Below are 18,827 nucleotides of genomic sequence, written 5' to 3'. Positions count from 1 at the left end.
TCTCTGAGGCCTATGTACATTGTGTTGGGCTTCTTCCAAAGTCCATAACAAAGGCAATACGAGCCTGTCCTAATGTGCCAGTGAAAAAGGCTGGTGCCATCATCCGTGTTACCAAGGTATATGGTTCCAGCAGGTGGGGATGAGCTGCCCAGAGTAAGAAGGGCTGTGGGGAGCCAAAAGAAGTTGGGGTTAACCTTAATTTCACAGTTTGTTTCTGTTGGCAGAAGCAGGAGGCCACACAGTGAAGTGAATTGAGACACTGATGTGGGTTAAAAATACTGGCGTGGGAAGGGAGGGAGACTGGAGAGTGAAGAGAGGAGGGCAGCAGATGGGAGTGGGATGAAGGGTTGGACCACTGGTCTCAGCAGCAACCAGCTTGTGCTGGTTGGAACCTGCTGTGTTGAAAACCCAGAAAGCTGAGGAGCTGAGCCTATGTGGGGGGGAAGGTGGAGGAGGGTCTGACTGCTGCCTGAAAACACCCCTAGTAGGGAAACAAGGCAGAAAAGGGAGAGTGACCAAAGACAGTGTTGTTCCCACATCCTGAAAATGTGTTTATGCTGGTCAGTAATTCCTTTAGGTTGGAAATTAGAATGAGGTTTCCTTTCATCTTCATTTCACTTATTTTCCTTCAGCCTTCAGCAGTTTTGCCTTCATAAATAAAACGATGTCCAAACTAGAATCCCTTCACCATCCACCCACCATTAGCGTTCTCTGAAAAACAAATTCAATGTCAGCATTCTAGTGACAGGCAGAGTCACAGTAGCATGAGGATGTAAATGACAAACAGGTCTCAGAGAACCAATAGCTTGTATTAGGCAAACTGAAATTAACAAAACAGACAAGCTTCCAAGTACACAGGTCTGAAGAAACGCTACATGCCCAAGTCTTACTTGTTTTCTCTTCATAAGTATGCCGGCTTACTAGACATTGTGGACTACCCTATCAGCCTTCACTGCCTTTTCAGTATTGCTTAGTTTCCAGCCCCCAGAGTTCATGTTTCCATTTCATTTTACCTAGTTTTATAATGATTGATCACTCCATTCTTCCTATGCCACCTCCAGGCACCCACCACTTCTGCAACTACATAATGGAGCTAATGAGAGAAACCATTAAAACAGGAGAGAGATGTTCAGGAGGCAGAGCACAAGCCAGAAAGGTCCTCCACACAGCCAAGACACTTGCCTTTTTTACTTCAGACATTCTTTGATACAGACCAGTTCCCGAGTATTCAGGTCTCATATCTAGACTTCTCCCTGCATGTTTTCCCCCTCTCCTCACACTAGTATGAGAGCAGACTGCCTGACACTTGCTCTACAAGTGGCTGGCAGCAGCCACACAAGAAACTGTGGCTTGGGCTGCAGAAAAAACATACACTGACAAGCCACATGTAGAAACAGCCCCCCACCCAAAGGAAAGAATTACAATAACCATCATTAGTGACTGCCTCAACTCCCAAACACCCAGCAAAAAATTCAGATCCATTTCAGAACCTCTCTTCCCACTTTCAGAAAGTAGCTTTGCAATTGCCATGTAATTACTCAGAAAAAAACATTATATAAATGCAATTATCTCCTCCTTGAGTCACGGCACTTGCTGGCTGTGTGCTGCCGAGCAGCAGGCTGAGTTCCCCGACCAACCCAAACGAGACAGTTCTGTGGAAAGCTGACACTGTGTTTGGGAATGCTAAGCCAAGCAAACAAACAGTTTATCAAAACAAGCTTTTCTAAATCAGTCCCATGAAGCAGAACAAACATGCGGGCAATACCATTGGAAAAGAAGATATGTAGGGCTCCAGTCCTTTAAATCTCCTCTATACTTTGGTTCTACAATAGCTATGAAACAAACAGCTACTGAAAACAAATACATTTAAAAAATCACCCCAACAAATATTTTTATCATAGTGACAACCCCAGTGTAGATACAAGCATGCTAACATCAGAAGCCCTTCTCCAGCTTGTAAATTTTGTTCCATTTGGGAAATCAATCTGAGCTACACATCAATGCAAAGCAAAGGTTCTTCCACGCTCCCAAGGCGGCAAAGTACATCAAACAAACATGAGATGTGTTACTCACTGCCTGTGCAAAAAGCCTTGCTTTACAGTGTTTGTGCTGGAAGCATGAGGGACGCCTTACAGATGCAATTGGGAGGCTTGTGTATTTGTGCTGCAAGCACTTATTACTGGCTGATGGCACCTTAAGCAGGGTTATTCAGGTACAAAGCACTCACATACAGGATGGATACTCACACACACATTTGAGTGCACTGTCGCAGCTCACGCATGCCAGACAAGATTCATAAATTGCCCAGGCAGACCTCTGTGGTGGTGGAGACAGATCATTTACGAGAAAGCTGGTTATCTCTGAATTGAGTAATGACCCTCTATGACTCTCTCATTCAACTCCCGTCTCCCTATCTGAGACACCAGTGGCCCTCTGCCCCTCACTCCTACTTTGCCCCCACCACACATCACTCTTCAGAGTGTAATTACTTCATATAAACCATATAACGAAGATTGGTGTGCCTGCTAGCCTACTCCTTTCAGTCCCTTAAGTTAGCAAGGAATAGATTTTCAGGCTGCATATGCTATCTAACATCAAAATGCCTTCTCTTGCATCCAAGTGAAGCCAAATGCCTAACACTTCTGTTCCTACTGCACCTATGGAGGAACGCTGGCGATAGTGGTTCTTACTTCAGATGTACAAGCCAGTATTTTCAGTCACTGACAGGTTCCTGCTGTCCCAAAACTATGATTCAGATTCCAGAGTAGACCAAGAAGTTCATCCTGATCTAGACTGTCCTACGTATATACATACTTCTGTTACCTCTCCATCTTTAACGTATTTATGCAGTTTGCCTAATACTGTATTCTACGTCATTTACATTCTGATGCTATATCAAATGTGAAAGCCAGTTGTAAACTGACATAAATACTCTGTTGCCTCTTTTCTAATCTAAATTAGTCCAACTTCAGCACCTAACCACCTAGCTATATCTAGAGACAGTTTTTTCTTATTAGTCATCTCTTTACTTTCAGGTGCTAGTGGAAGAATATAAAATCTCCTCTTTGACAAAATAAATTGATTTAGCTTCTTTTGTCTCTCTTTAGATGGCCAGCTCAACCTATGCCTGCACTGCTCAACCATTCTCTGTTCTCTGCCCATCTGTCAACAACCTTTTAAAATCATAAACACCAGGCTCAGTATTTCAGAAATGGTCTCATTAATGCTGTACACATGGAAATACCACCTCCTTGACCTTTACTCAGCAATCTGCTCTAATCCAAGACAGTAGCATTTGCTTTCAGGTATATTGTATCACACAGGGAGCACGTGTTTAGCTGGTTATCCATTATCAAGAAGCCTGAGTCGCTGGTTTCCAAAATACAATCTCCCAGTCAAATGGCATGGCTCTAAAAGTACACTTTTGGCCTGTGAGTACCTTGAATTTGGCTGAAGATTTAAACACATGGGTTTTTTTTGGGATGAAATCAGTTTAACAGATAATTCAGAAGACCCTGAAGAACACTTCCGTCCTTGACATTAGCCTTTATTCCTTCATCGATGGTTGCATCATTGTCTTTGCCTAATGAAATATGACATGTGCTCTCACATTAAAAAAGAAGTAACTAAATAGCCCTGATCCTAAGAATGAGCCTTTGGTATATCCGTCAGGAACATTGATTCTGAATGCTTCCTCATTTATAATCACTTCAGTAAGTGTAAACATTAGCCAGATTGCAAATCATTTAATGTCTTTAATTAGTGTTATATATTTATAGCTTTGGTTTTTACTCAGAACATTATATGGAACAAAATCATATGCCTTATAGAAATTTTGGTAGAGGTATGTTTAAGTAGATTACCTTTACTTATAAACCATTACTTCTACCAACCAAACAGGTAGCGTTCAAAAAAATTACTTTGCAATTATTTGACAGAGAGTTTTCATAAAACTGTACTGATTACCATGAATTGTGTCATCTTCTGCTAACCCCTTACTAACTTCAACTCCATTATCAGCCTTCCTGTGATTTGCCCTAGAATTTATCAGATTACCACCTGCTTTTGAGTCATCCTTCTCATCTTTTCCTTATTTGATCCAACTTTCTGGTTTGGGCTTCAACATCTTGACAACTGACTTCATTCTTTTCCAGTTCTTGGTGCTAAAATATAATGAAGTCAGGTGCAATAAATGAGAACACACTTTTGCTCAGACTACAGTAGCGAAAATAGTGATTTTGTCTTGGCCATTTTGATTTCCTCTACACATTGTCTCCTCTGCTGGGTTAGAAATACTACTACTACTACTACTACTACTACTACTACTAATAATAATAATAATAATAATAGCATAGTTGTTTTCCAAAAAATTAAAATAGAAAACCAGATTAAAGCCCTCAAAATGTTCACCTTTGCTCTTATTTTTGGTCAGGGGATGGAACCTGCTGTAAGAGGTGTAGGTGGAATCTGCTCTCACTGAGTTTACTTGAAGTGATGCAACTCCATCAGTTCAAACCATGTCATTTGTTAAGTTTTGTGCACCACCTAAGACAAAACACAATCTGACAGATCCCTTCACCAATACGGAGGTGCACACGACCAGCAAGTAATGAGGATAACAGTACAGCCTTCCTTCAGCACCTTCTTTCCCTGAGAGGAGCTATGTGTTTACTCAAGCAAGGAAAAGTGGCAGAAGCATTATGGAAAAAAAACAGCTCTCCTTTCTAAGCATCTCAACTCTTGATTCCTTTGGTTCATGCAGGATAACTTTCTGTTGCATTCACTATGCAAAGGCAGCCACTGAAGGTGGAAGAAAGGGATGACTGACCTTCAGGAGATGTCAATTTCTGCATGGTACATCTCTGGGCATCATCATTACTCTGGGTCTTCCCAGCTCGCGCTATTTAAAGAAGGCATAAAGCAGTGATAATTTGAGATAAGCTGCCTGTGTAAAATGACAGTGAGTCACAGGGATATCCCAGCCTGGGCCCAGTAAAATAGACTACTAAAAACCAGTATCCCAAATTCCAGACTGGAGTCTGCTGCTGTTTCTAGTTACATAAATGGTAACACAATTTATCAATTCACATGCCAGTTAGCACTGCTACCTCACACTAACTCACTGCTAAATGCCTGTAACAGAAGCTCAGGTGACCTTCCAAATCCAGGTGGAAGGTTTTAAGAACTGAATTATTACTTACATACCATGGGAAAGTAATTGATACTCTGAAGTGTCTTTGACTAATGTACTTTGTCTAACATTTCATCTGCTCCAAAATTGTGTCCAATTTATCACTTCTGGCAAGAAATAGGATCACTTGTGTGGCAAGCTTTAGTGATTAAGATTGAAAACAATTTGTACAATGTTATTGCCACCTGTATTAAAGAAGGAACAGCTGCTACTCCTCACAACAACTTTGAAGGGTAAAGATAGATGGCTAGAAAGCTGCATGCACATTTGTGTGGGAAGCATGAGGAAGGGAAAACACTGGCAAGACCCACGCTATAAGCACATCTGGGCTCAGAGAACAGACATCCACTATTAAAGGAATGGCTCCCTGATGCTCAGCTTTGAAAGTGGAACAAATATTTAGTGCTGGCTCTGAATTTTCCAGCTTTCGAGTTTAAAACAACATGAAACAGACTTTGCAGCATGGAGCCATTCCACGCCGATTTGCTCATTGGGTTTATCTTATGGGGCTATTCTGGGGATGGCCAGCCTTCAAGAGGTGATCCACTATGCCTTGGCTGGCTCCAGAGTCAAGCCACCAAAGATCAGCTCAAGGTTTCTAGGGGCCCTGGCAGCACTTGGTTTAAGCTCCATTTTCTTGATTATGGCAATACATGGTAAGTGTTAAGGACTTCCTTGAACTAAACAGAAGATACCAGGGGTGTGACACAAGATGATTAAGGGGCTTTTGGGATGAAGTCTTGTGCAAAAACTTGGTTTCTTCCTTTTCATCGGGGATATGCTTCCTCTCCCACAACATGCCCTGGTGTTTTCCTTTGATGAACCCTCTCACGCCCAGCAGGAAGGGCAACAGCTACTGCAACAGGAGAGTGGCTCAAGTGCAAGGGAAACCATGCACTGGGCTAAGTTGGCTGACATAAAGCATGCTTATCAACAAGCAGCAGCCACCCTGATCTGTTGGAAGGGATCTCTTTGGTCAGCCTTTTTTCCTCAATTCAGGAAAGGGCATGGATCATTCTTCCATCCCTCTCTTCAGTGTGACACAAGAGGGTCTGTGGCACAGAATGGGCCTCCCATTGCTGCAGGGAGGTCTCTTCTTCCTTCCTGTAGGGTGAGGATTTCAGAACAGGCTGAAGGGAGAAACGGACACTAGAAGACAGCAGTGGAGGCAGGACTGGGGTGGAGCTCAAACCACCTCAAGTTTTCATTTTGTCCAGTATCCATGTACATGCTCATGCTCAACGGCAGACTGGCCCAGACTTCTCCATACCCCCCTGCTCAGAGACAACATACCTTTTTCTTTATTAGTGCTGCCTGGAAAACATCAGAGAGAAAGCAGATACCCATAATGTCGTGTGGAAAAGGCCTCTGGTTTGCCTGATTTCATTAAGAGACAGACTGGGTCAGATTTCCTGTCCTTCTTGAAGAGTATTTGCAAGGTTATCTATTGTGGAAGACACAGCTTTTACTACTGAATTCATAATAAACTGGACTGGAAACAATCCTCCTACATGGGCAAAAATGTTTGAGACTTTGAGAGAATTGTTCCAAAGAAAAATCTAAGTTTACAAAAAATTAAAATCCAAACCACATTTATCCCTTCTTTCCCCTATTTTGTTAGCTTTGAGCACTTCAAAATATGTTGATTTTTTTCTTGTTTCAGGGTTCGTATAACTAAGTCAAGTGTTAAAATGATTTTGAGCTGTAGTTTTAGTTTTGAGCTAGTTTTTTACCCCAGAAATATCAAAACAGGGAATTTAAATTTAAAAAAAAATCTGATTTTTTTTACACCTAAGTCTCTTATAATTATTAATTCTCATGAAAAGGGTTAGTTTTAGACAAGGTAGGATTTTGTTTTGCTATCGAAGTGTAGCATGACATTCCCAAACAACTTATCTCCAACAAGGCAGTCAAATGCCTTGTGTTCGTGTCCCAGGGAAACTGTTTTGTAAATTGAAAGTTACTGCTATTGCAAAAGCAGGAAGAGACTCTTCTGACCTCTGCAGCTTCCACGCTTAGAAAAGCACGTTCACAGTGCCATCAAAAAAACTGACCTATTGAAATACTCCTTTGAATGTACAATCTCCTCCTCTGTTATCCATCCAACAAAAAAAATGCTTATATGCAACTAGGAGTTTGTGACCACTGGCAAATAGAAGCAGATACAGTGAAACTGCTTTCTGATTGCCCCTGCAAGCATCTGAGTGCTACCGGGGCCACCAGAAGGTTCCAGACCCCAATCTTGTCCAGTGTTAATCACTTAGCACATTCCAAAACTGTGCCATCTGAAGAAGAGCAAATCCATGTCCTCTCTGCCAAGGTTTGGATCTGCTGCCAGATTTGACAGAGCTGGCACAAGTAGTGGGATTCACTCTTCTTAAGGCAGACAGACCCAGGGGACCAACTCGGGGAAGAATTAACCGGTGGTATTTTAGACTGACTTCCCATTTGTTGCATGTAAGAACAATCACACATTTCTATGGATGTGGCCAGGGAAGCTGATATAAGCAGAGTGCCACATTTCATTTGCTACTGACTTTTTCCTCTGAAATCAGTCTCGGCTACAACTGAACACAGGGCAGTATCTCTGGAAGAGGGAAACCCCAACTCTCCACAGTGCTCCAACAGGCAACTCTCTCATCCACTGAACTATTTGCAATGAAGACATGACACCCTGTCCAAGGTTCTGTCCAAATTAGTTCTCCACAGTTGTATTGTAATGAATTACCAGATTTATCTGTAGCCATGAACCACAGCACATGAAATAATTCTTCCACAAGTTACTGTTCAGATTGAGTCCAAATTGCCCAGAGATCAGAGCAACGGGTACAACAGCTCTTATGCCCACTCCTGAAATAACGTGTCTGTGTGTGGTCCTGAATACACCAGTTGAAAGGGATGGTCCTTCCCAACAAGAGGAGCTGAGGACATCCAGCTCTTGATCATTGCTATGTGGCATACCACTGGACTGAGCCCTTAAGACTGCATACTGCCACACACCAACATAAATGTGAAGTAGGCTTATGGACCTGGCAAGGGAAATACTCTGGTTTGATTATTGGACTGAGTAATTACAGATTTGCACTGCTGTGGGCAAAAGCATTCCCAGCTACTCTTAAGAGCTGAATTCCCCTGAAGTGGGCCCAAGTTAAGGTGGTGCATTAGTTCCTCATACCATCTCCTGGAGGTGGTACACTCTGCAGCGGAGCTGCTGGAGCATGAAAGCCTTGAGAATTGCTTTTGTACATGAGAAAACTGTGAATACCAGGGTTATTTGCCTAGGTTGCTCAGCCACCTAAACAAGCCATGTTTCATTATGGCACAGGCTGCCCTGTTTGCCTGCTGGTGGGCATTTGGCCTGCGTGCTGCCTTGTGTTCACCTCACCGTCTTCGCTGTGAGCTCATCTCACCCCTGAGCCAGCAAATTCCAGGCGAGCCTCCTGTGCAACAGTGCAGACCTTGCTACAAACAAGTGGTTTTCATTATTGTTGTTTAAGGAAAATGATTTCCAGAAAAAAGAACACAACAAAAACCACCAACCCCCCCTTATATATGTATATATATATATATATACATATATAAACACACACAAATTTCTGTGGGAGGCTTGGTGAACTTTGAGAAATATTTGTTACCAAGTGGTATGCCCTTCTTTCTGTCAGCAAGCCCAACACAGACATTTGGGCTTGGATGACCGTGTAACTGGTATGCTAGTGAGATGTTTATGTAGGGATGTAACTTGCTGTGATTGGGGGAATTAAAAACCCACAAAAGCAAAAACACAAAACAAAAATAAATGGCTTAAAATGTCACAGGTGTTTTCATATTTATCCCAGTGCTGAAACCACTTTGGCAAATTTTAAAATTCTGATTATTTGATAGGGTTGAAAGTAAGCCAGGGGAAATTAGGATGAAGTGAATGAACTGTTATTTCTGAAGAACTGGATTATTGCTGAGAGGAAAACATACTCACCTCCAACCACCATACACACATCTCATAACACAGAAATGGATGAGGTTCTATTTCTAGGGCTTCAAATGAGTAATTGACAACTGACACTTAACTATGCACATCTAAGCATGTGTCCTTCTTAGGTACCTCCTGCCTTTTACGTAAACACATTTGGTTTCAATAAAAAGATATGACTGGGGGTTTTTAATTGGATTTTTTATTTTTTTCAACAGGAGAGTCCAAACTAGTCCTTTGTCTGCAATTACCATCCTGACAGCTCAAACCATAGCTAACTTCATTAGCAGTCATTCATCTCATGAGGCATGTCACTAATAAACTACTGTCACCTTGGATGCAAGTCCCTTCCACTGATGTTACAGTTTTTCAGATAGTCCAGCAAGACTCTTACCTTCATATGGAAAATCAAGCACAGCAGCAGAGGGAACCAGAATATTTCTGCAAGCCTTCAGATATAGGAGCATTTGGTCAAAGGCAGCTACTCCACTCCTAGCACTCCTAGTGTTTGGAAGATGGACTTTGCTGGTCAGACACTTGTATAACCCATACAACTTGTATAATGCCCACTATGGCAGACATTTATGCGCAAAGCAGGGATGACGAATATCTTGGCCAAATAAGTTACAGATGAAAAACCTGCTGGCTTGCTCATGTTCAGATTTAGAGCAGCTCTACAGACTGAGACTTCATTTGCCTAGTTGGTCCAAAAGGCCCAGTTTAGTAGAGAGCTAGAGCAATTACTCACAAGTTTGCATAAAACAAAACTCAGGAGGTTGTGTTCCTCCTTGTACTCTATAGCTCAGCTGCAAAGCTAGGAAACCAATTCTGTTTCTCTGTTTCACTTGATCGCCCATGCTTTAACTGTTGTGAACATGCTTAAACCACCTAGTTGTAAAGTCCTGTGGGAAAAGGAGGGAGGGAGGGAGGGAAAACTCCTCTGGTCTGCTTTCAGCTCTTCAATATTAACCAGCTGCAAGTCTAGCCTCTTGATTCACCAGTGCCCTGGCCCTCAGGCCAGAGTCACAGAGAAAGTCAACACTGACAATGCAAAACCAGTATAGCCATGCTGAGGTTCCCAGTTCACCTTACATGGCAAAGGGAATGCAGGCACCAAATGTAAAAGCTGTCTGCAAACCGAGTGATGAGATTAATCATTAGCTTGCCAACTATGGCAGTTTCTACACTTCTTTATAGTTCTAATTTCATGTTATTTTCCCTAGAAAGTTTATATTAGACAAGACCACTACCCATCCCAGCATCTTACAACAAAACTATTAACTAGATTATCTGTCCTCCTCCTTGTCAAGTCCAAGCGACATTTACAACTACTAATTCAATGAGCTGATGCATCATGCTGAAAAAGAATTACAAGTTACAATGAACTTTCAATCACAATTGTAAAAATAGTCCTGGAAGCAGTGCAATTGCCAATTACTCATCCGAAGCCATAATAAATTTAAACTTGGATACTCTGCGATGGTTTTGTTCATTTTTCATATATGCTTTGCTTAGAGTATGGACTTAAGCAGCCAAGAAATCCCAAGAAAGTGGGAGAAGACAAATAAAAACAAGAATTAGGAAGAGGTGAAGTCATAATATGGGCAGTAAATGGACTAAGAGATCCACAGGAGTGTAAGAACATAAAGCTTTTAAGGTAGGATGAGGAACTGGATCTCAGTGATATGCCCTAACACATGAATTCTGAGCGGGGATGACAAAGTGGGTGCCTCAGAGCTGGGGAAGAGGGCTGCATAAAAATTATTCTACCTCCCATAACACGTGTGAGGCTGCAAACTGGGGAGAGAGGATAGTGCTGCTTCTTTTGTCATCTCTGCCATGGTGGCAGATGCTTGTGACAGAGGGGTTGGGCACACCAGCATAGCAACATCATCACCTGCAACTAGACCTAGGAGGAATTGTAAGTCATGTCTCAAACTTGGGAGGAGACAGTGTGTAAATTTAAAGCATTTGATGTTTACCTTACCTTAACTCAGAACAGCTTACTCATAATGGTTAACAGAAGGAGGGGGTGGGTGGGAAAAGGTACTTCCTTCTAGCATCAGCTTTGAAGCTAGAGCTACTGACCTGTAACCTTTTCTCCTGCTTTCATCACAGCATACATCAAGCATAAGCTAGTGTACAGTCAGGCAGAAGATCACAGCTGCAGTTCTGGGTTATGTTCACATCAACAACAGCAGTTTATGATGATGACGTCCTCAAGGATCCTGTCCATATGCCATGGGTGCCAGTCAGAGTGTTCTCATCCCCCTTACAAATGCGTGGGCTTGCACTGGGTGGAACACCATCCTCCCAACAGCTGCCCAGGCAGAACCCAACGAGTACCTGCAGCTGCTCTGCACTGCCACGTCAACCTTTATTGTTCATTTATTGCCTGGACCAAGCTGGTCCCTGATAAATTGAGTTTGTGAGCCAGAGACTGCAGAAGGATACAGGCTGATGCCTGCCTGCTCACTGGTGTATACCAGGAGGGCTTCTGTTATGCTTATGGGAAAAGTAGGGCTCTGGGAGGCAGCTACAGGCATGTTTTACCTCCCCGAGCCTCTGCTCTGCTGCCTACAATTAATTCTTCACTCGAATTAGAACATGGCGACTCCTGCTGATATGCACTTTCAACAGGACAGCTAAAGCTTTTGTCCTCCTTAGGCTTTCAACTACACTACTTTCTCTGCTTTTATATTAACTCATGTCTGCTTTGTCTGGGTTCATTAGACTCCTTATTACCTCCTGTTTCATATGACTTACCTTCTCCTACCCCTGTGCACAGTTAAAGACTTGGTGGGTGGCAAACGTTACACACACACACACAATGGATAAGATAATGTGAGTCTGTAGGTCTGCCCAGGAGCAAGTACAAGGGCAATCAAGACTTCAGGGCCTTGGGATCTGTGGTTAAGGGATCAGGAGCACCGTTAGCATTCTCTATCGTTCCAGTTGCAGGGATTGGTGAGGGAAGAAACAGGAAGAGCTACTAGATCAACACCTAGCTCCGAGACCGGTGTCACCAGCAGAATTTTGGGATTTTTTGATAGTGGATCAGTTTACATTGTACAAGGCCTGCTGGTGATAGACAGGGTACCCCTGTCTCAAAGGGGGAAAAGGATCTTTGCACAGGAGTTAGCAGGGCTTACTGAGAGCTTTAAACTACACTTGAAGAGGGAAAGGTGTAAAAACAGGCTCACTAGAACACCTGCGAATGGTCATGTAAGAATTAGGGTTTCTCCGGGTGCAAAAGGTGGTGGAATCAATAGCCCAAATAAGTGCATCTACACCAACGCACTCAGCACAGGCAGCAAACAGAAGGAGCTGGAAGGCACTGGGCAGCAGGAAAACTATGACACGGTGGCCATCACGGAAACATGGTGGGATGACTCGCACAGCTGTAGTGCTGCAACGAATGTCTGTAATCTCTTTAGAAAGGATAGGCAAGGAAGGAGAGGCAGGGGGGTAGTCCTGTATGTTATAGAGAGTGTTTTGATTGTCTAGAGCTTAATGATGGTGATGACAGGATTGACTTTATGTGTAAGAGTCAGGGGGAAGGCCAACAAGGCAGGTGGGAGCAATGTTTACTCCTCTCTGCTAAAACTACAGCAATAATCAGTCACTATTCCCTTTATAGTCCTTCTCTCAGACAGCTTCCAGCAGGTTTGCGGCCTGTTGCAGAGAAAGGAAATGCAGCCCAGACCCCTGCTCCAAGCTCTGAAGGAGAAAGACCTCTGGGGTAATGCTCTTCAACCAGTTACCCTCCAGCTCACTTAATAGATTTGAGAGGTATTTATGTTTAAATGTGGTAGTTAAAGCTGCAGTTAAGTAGCAGCCATCAGGTGAGGCCTGTCCTGTTCAGCCACGGCAGAAATAACTCTCAGTTCATGAACTGGGGCTGATTACAGGATCTGTGCCTATAGTTTGACCCCAAAGGTAGGTCATCAACCTACCAGGCATGTGAACACCTTCAAGCAGGATTTTCCAAGTGAGAAGCATCAGGCAATTCTCACTGCAGGTTCCTTGGGAATTTGGGTACATTCTCTGTAGTACCTCTGCAATCTCTCAGCTCACATACACTTTCTGAACAGAGAAACCAGTCACCCGTTAATCAAGGTTTATACCTCAGCCACTTATCCTGGCTCTTCATTAACTTCTTTCAGCTCTCGCCACCCCTACTAATACGTCCCATTAACGCATCCAGCCAGAACTCTTTCAAACAGCTCCACCATGAACAGAGCAGGTTAGATAGTTATTTCCAGCAACAAGTGACTATTTTCTGGGGTCCTGAAAATCCTGCCATTAAGAGTTGTCAAAGATGAAACCCTCCTGTGATGCAATGTTGGGGACTCTGTTCCCAATGCCACCACAGATCTTCTGCCAAGCTCTCATACAAGTCACCTCACGTCCTCATACCAGTGCTTGCTGTCTCACTGTGACCTGCTCAGGTCACAAGGACTGCCTGTGCAGTCTGTCCCTCGGGCTGTTCTCTTAATTAGAAACTAATAACTTCCTGCAGCACTTCATTCAGCACAGAGAGTTCTAGAAGAGCAGATACCTGAAAGAGCAACTTTTGAAATAGAGTGGTGAAAATAATATAGGAAATAAAAGGGGAATTCAGTGTCAAGCAATAAATAATATGTTTGTGGAGTAAAGGCACAGAGTGTTTGTTCATTACGAAGCAAGAAAAGGGGAAATTCCTTATGGCAGATCTGGAAGGCATATGGGCTGTACCTTATTTTCTTTCCTCAGTGCTATGAAAGGGTACAAAGTAAAATCATGCAGTATACAGAGCAGCAGTTAGCCCTTTCAGTACAATGTTGTCCTTCTTTAGAGGAGCTTGGCTTAAGATTTTATGTTTGCCTTTCTTCTTTAAACACAGCTGACAAGGAGTTCTTTAGTGTTTTTACTTTTAAAAGGATTTTAAATGGATTTGTCTTTCCATCATTTTCTAGTACTATGATTTACCCTGGTAAACCACATGACTCATAGAAGGGTAAATTTGCTTTTGGCACTGTTTGGCAAACAAATGTTTTCTGTATGCCCCAGACTACACAACTGAAATGAATGTATTAATTGAAATGTAAGGGTAATAAACCCAAATCATTTATTTGAGAAACCCTTTTACTTCTGGAGTGCTATTTGGTTGCCTAAGCTATGAAGTCAAGTGTTGGCTGAAAGCTCAAGCATCCTGCAGCCTTTGGTTCATGGAATTTAGCATAAGGTTACTGCTGCTTAACATGAAAGCAAGTAATGCAACCCCCTTCAAGATTCTCAGGAGTAAGCAAAAGTGGTGAATGCTGTAGGCATTTCATATGCAGGTTTCATACCTCACTCTTGGGCAGTACCGACAGATGAAATAACATGCCAACAGACTTCAGACTCTCACTTGATGCCCTTAGCAAAACACCATCCTTCTTTACACTGTTGTACAGATCCCTCAGCTAGCAATTTCTCACAGCTGTATCTTTCTTCCTGGGCTGAGTACACACCAGCAGGTCAGCAATGCATCTCAGGAAGGCAGGAGCATTGCTTGGATCGAATACCTTCCCTGTCCTGGATACTTGAGAGCCTTCACTTCAGAAATAGCTCAAACAGCCTGAATGACAGTCTCGCTTCACAAGCAAAGGAATTGACATTGGCGTTACTGCAATGGCATAACTGCACCCTACAGCTATGCTTACAAGATTCCCACACCTGAACTAGCCCCATCAGTGTTAGCACATCTCCCAGGTCACAGGAAAGATGCATGTTCAGCAGGAACAAGAAATGCTGCATGAGCTTCTTTGACTGCCCTTCCTCAAGGTCGCATCTTGCAGAAGAAAAATCGGCCTGGTGGGAAGACAAGGAGGAAAATAACATTCTTGCCCTCAGCTCTGAGAGGAAAGACCACAAGCAGTACGTGGCTCACACCACAGGGGCTGGAGGAGGAAGATGAGAGCAAAAGAGATTGCCAAAGCTTCTACAAAAACAGAGTCCAGAGAGATGAATTAAGCAAGGCCAACACCAGCAGCTCTGCAGCAAGGCAGAACATAGCGCTTTCATGAAGAGTTCCCCTGTAGTTGTCACCCACCTGGCCAAACTCTTTGGCCCAATGTCTGATCACAGTTCTGGATGCATATTGAGTGTATGCACAGGGAATGGTACAAGTCATCTCTGACCCTTTCATCCATCAAGACCAGTTGCAGCAAGTCCAGAGGAGGGCCACAAAGATGGTCAGAGGTCTGGAGCACTTCCCGTATGAAGACAGGCTGAGAGAGCTGGGGTTGTTCAGCCTGGAGAAGAGAAGGCTCTGGGGAAACCTCATAGCAGCCTTCCAGTATCTGAAGGGGGCCTACAAAAAATCAGGAGAGGGACTTGTTACAAGGGCATGTAGTGACAGGACAAGGAGGAATGGCTTTAAACTAGAAGAGGGTAGATGTAGATTAGATATTAGGGAGTTCCTCCCTCTGAGGGTGGTGAGACACTGGAACAGGTTGCCCAGAGAAGCTGTGCCTGCCCCATCCCTGGCAGTGTTCAAGGCCAGGTTGGACAGGGCTTTGAGCAACCTGATCTAGTGGAAGGTGTCCCTGTCCATGGCAGGGGGTTGGAACTGAATGATCTTTAAGGTCCCTTCCAACCCAACTTGAGCGGTGAGAAACTGGGTTCAACATACTGAACACCTTTTAGAAGTCTGGGAGGATAAACAAACAAGAAAACCAAACCCTACTTCACAACCAGAAACTGGCTGCTATTTGCACACAAAAATATAACTTCTTTTTCTCCCCTGGGAAGGGCTGCTTCTGTGCTTAACACCCAGACAGACAAGAAAAGCCCTTGCCAGGACATCGGTTTTCCTCATTTGCTGGGAGCAGAGAAAGCAGACTGCTGTGCAAACTTTACTAGCAGTCTCACCCTCAGCTGAAGGAACCTACAGCTTGCTCGGTGCCTTTGTTATAAATCTGTTTTGGTTGGGAAAGGGGGCAAATGCTAGTGCCATGATGTGAGCATATTCTAATGCAGCATTTAATTCTGCCTTCTTTTATGAAGTTGTGCAGACAACACATTAATGCTGTCTAGAAGAATTTGGAGGCAGGGTGGGGGGGGGGGAAGGCATGCCTCTCTGCATGCTACCAAGAAGATAGTGAAAGCATTCTGAAGTTCAGAAACCACTGTCATACCCCAGAGACGCCCCTGACAAGTCAAGAGAAACACAGCCATTCCTGACAACCGCTTTTCTGGAAGTACAAAGAGCGAAAGTTACTGAGCTCTTAAAAAAAAATAAGTAAATCTGCTCTATTTCCAAGGTTTCCTTCAGACTGACTCTCCTGGCAAGCGGAAAAGATCCCAAAGCCAAGTAACTTTACTCAAGCTCTAGCTCATCTTGCACGTCGCATGCTAGAAGGATTACGTTATGGCTTACTGCAGCCCTAGCCTGAGCCTGGCTAAAACTTCACACCTCAAATGTGTGGCATAAACTCTTTGCATATTCCTTTAACTCAGTTTTCTCACAGACTTGCTCAGCTATTTCCTGACTACTCCTATGGGTTGTTTCTTTTCTTGCAGTTCAGGTCTTTCTTTGAAACATGAAGTGTCTCAGAAAATTCACATGGAGGCACTGGTTATGAGTGGAAAGACACCTATATACCCGAATGCTCAGGAGGCGAATGCCATGCATGATAGCAGGTTTTGTGTCTCTCATCAGGACAAGCACAGGGCCTCAGCAATGTTATGTTTCAGCTACTCAAGACAACAAGCAGGTTTAAAAAACAAACTAAAATGACCTCTGAAAGCAAAACTGGTCAGTTTAAATCCAGATTAATGATCTGCAGTGCAGAGATCAATCCTTTATTTTCTGTTTGCATAATCCACATGGTGGTCTGGCTCTAAGCACTGTCCCAGTATAGAGAGAAACAGAAATATTTTAAAGAAGACAAAGCTAGTCAAACTCATTAAATACTATATTTTCAATCTACAACTATGGATTGGTCGTGCTTTGGTTTACCAGCTGCTTTTCTCTAAGAGTTTGTTCAGTGAAGCCCACAAAGAAGCTGATTTTACCCTGGATGAGGTCTGTTGACCTTTGCAGAACAAAGCTGCAACATTAGGCTGCAGATGAACATGCTGCTGCAATAAGCATTCCAGAGCTATTGAACAACTTTGGATATCAGCCTTCCTGATAAATGCATTGGGAGCAGTAAAGTAAGGCCATGCAGCATGCACCCATTTATGATACCTGCCAAAATTCCTCAGCCCTTAAAAGGGATATAAAAGAAATGATGTTGCTGATTAAAAACACATACCACTGACAGTGGCAAAGTTATTTAATCATATTTTGGAGGGAATCAGAGTTTTAATCAGGGGTCTGTCTCATGCACCATCTGGAGAGGTGTGCAGGGAAACCCTGCACAGCGCAGAACTGTTTGAATTGGCAGAATGGTAAGTAAAGGGAAAGACCTTTCTCCTCCCTTGTTCATCTGTTTCACTGACCTTTTCTTTCAGAGAAGAATTAAAAAAACAACTTGGATCTATGAAGAAATATCTGGAACAAGGAAATCCTGCAAGCGAAAAGAAGTCCTACAACTGGGAAAGGCAAAAAAACAGCCAGTGTAACCACAATGCTGGATTTTCTATGGAGATAACCATTGTCGACAAAGCTCCTGTGTTCCTTCGATTAACATACTGTAGGTGGAAGCCAAAAACACTGAATAATGGTAAGTTTCACTTTCTAGAAAGTCAAAAGCTGTTTTGATAGAAGCATAACTGCATTTCTTTTCTGTTCAGCAAGAAAATACTCTTTCTTATAGGCTGACTGAACACCCACGCTGTTCAGAAGTCAGGCAGAGCACTCCTTCTTAGGCTTGGTCACAACCAGTCTTAGTGCCAAAGCTAGCAAAAGCTGGTATCCTGGGTAGGGATAACGCTGCAAGTCTTGGCAGTAAATGCATCTTCACTAAACACACTGCCAGGAAGATTTTCTCCAGTGATGGAGAGGGAGGCTTAACTCTAGTAAATGATGTTTCAGAGACTGGTACAGCACAACGAGGTACAGAATCCATGTACAAAGATGTGAGCGACTTTGTCCGTCTCTCCATTCAGGGAGCACTTTTGAAGACTGTGCTGATGACTTCTTATATTTAAAGGAAATTTCTGGATGTCAACAGGAAGAATTCAGCATCTCCTATAAACAACCTAAGACATTTTAGGAGGCCTTGTACCCCACAACTTTAAAACCTTCACGAGTCCGCATTTCATGCTCCCCATTTGCTGGTCCACCGCACCATAGTTCCCATGCTATGTTGCCATGTGGGCAGCACTACAGGTAAGGCAACTGGGCTCAGGGCAAAGACAGTGAAAGACAAGGAGATAAGAATGCTAGTAACCTACATATTTATGAAGTATTTCTTCTTTCTATCAGCCTAATATGCAAATGTATAGGCATGTCTGTGCATTACGATGCACCTATTCTCCAGCGTTTGAAATCTAGATGGCCCTTGAGGCAAGAGTCATGCAGAACAAAGCACACGGCAACACTAACTCCATGCCATAACAAACATTTTATCAGCAATAAGACCAAATTGCGGCTGAACAAGCTTAATTTTGCTCCTTAGCTTTCCCCCACAAAGGACAGTCTTAGAACCTACATCCTTACACAGGTGATAGAAAAGATATTACATTTACGGTGTA

At 43.2% G+C, this 18,827-nt stretch overlaps 1 protein-coding gene across 2 annotated transcripts in view; it reads left to right on the top strand.

The window, feature by feature from the left end:
- The window catches only part of NEDD9 (neural precursor cell expressed, developmentally down-regulated 9), a 95,811-nt gene that overhangs the window by 8,964 nt on the left and 68,020 nt on the right, over positions 1-18,827 (top strand). The window contains exons 2-3 of one of the 2 annotated variants that reach the window (XM_062617898.1): positions 12,799-12,900; positions 17,643-17,854. In XM_062617898.1, coding sequence (XP_062473882.1) covers positions 17,852-17,854 — 3 coding nt within the window. In that variant the 5' untranslated portion in view covers positions 12,799-12,900; positions 17,643-17,851. The remainder of the gene's footprint in view (positions 1-12,798; positions 12,901-17,642; positions 17,855-18,827) is intronic. The other variant, XM_062617899.1, reaches the window with a different exon arrangement.

The sequence above is a fragment of the Pezoporus occidentalis genome, unplaced genomic scaffold, assembly GCF_034315485.1.
Source record: "Pezoporus occidentalis ecotype Australia unplaced genomic scaffold, CSIRO_AGI_Poc_V1 ctg2, whole genome shotgun sequence".
In the NCBI taxonomy this organism is placed as follows: Eukaryota; Metazoa; Chordata; class Aves; order Psittaciformes; family Psittacidae; genus Pezoporus; species Pezoporus occidentalis.
Note: the sequence above shows the minus strand (reverse complement) of the source record. Positions and strands in the feature narration are given on the sequence as shown.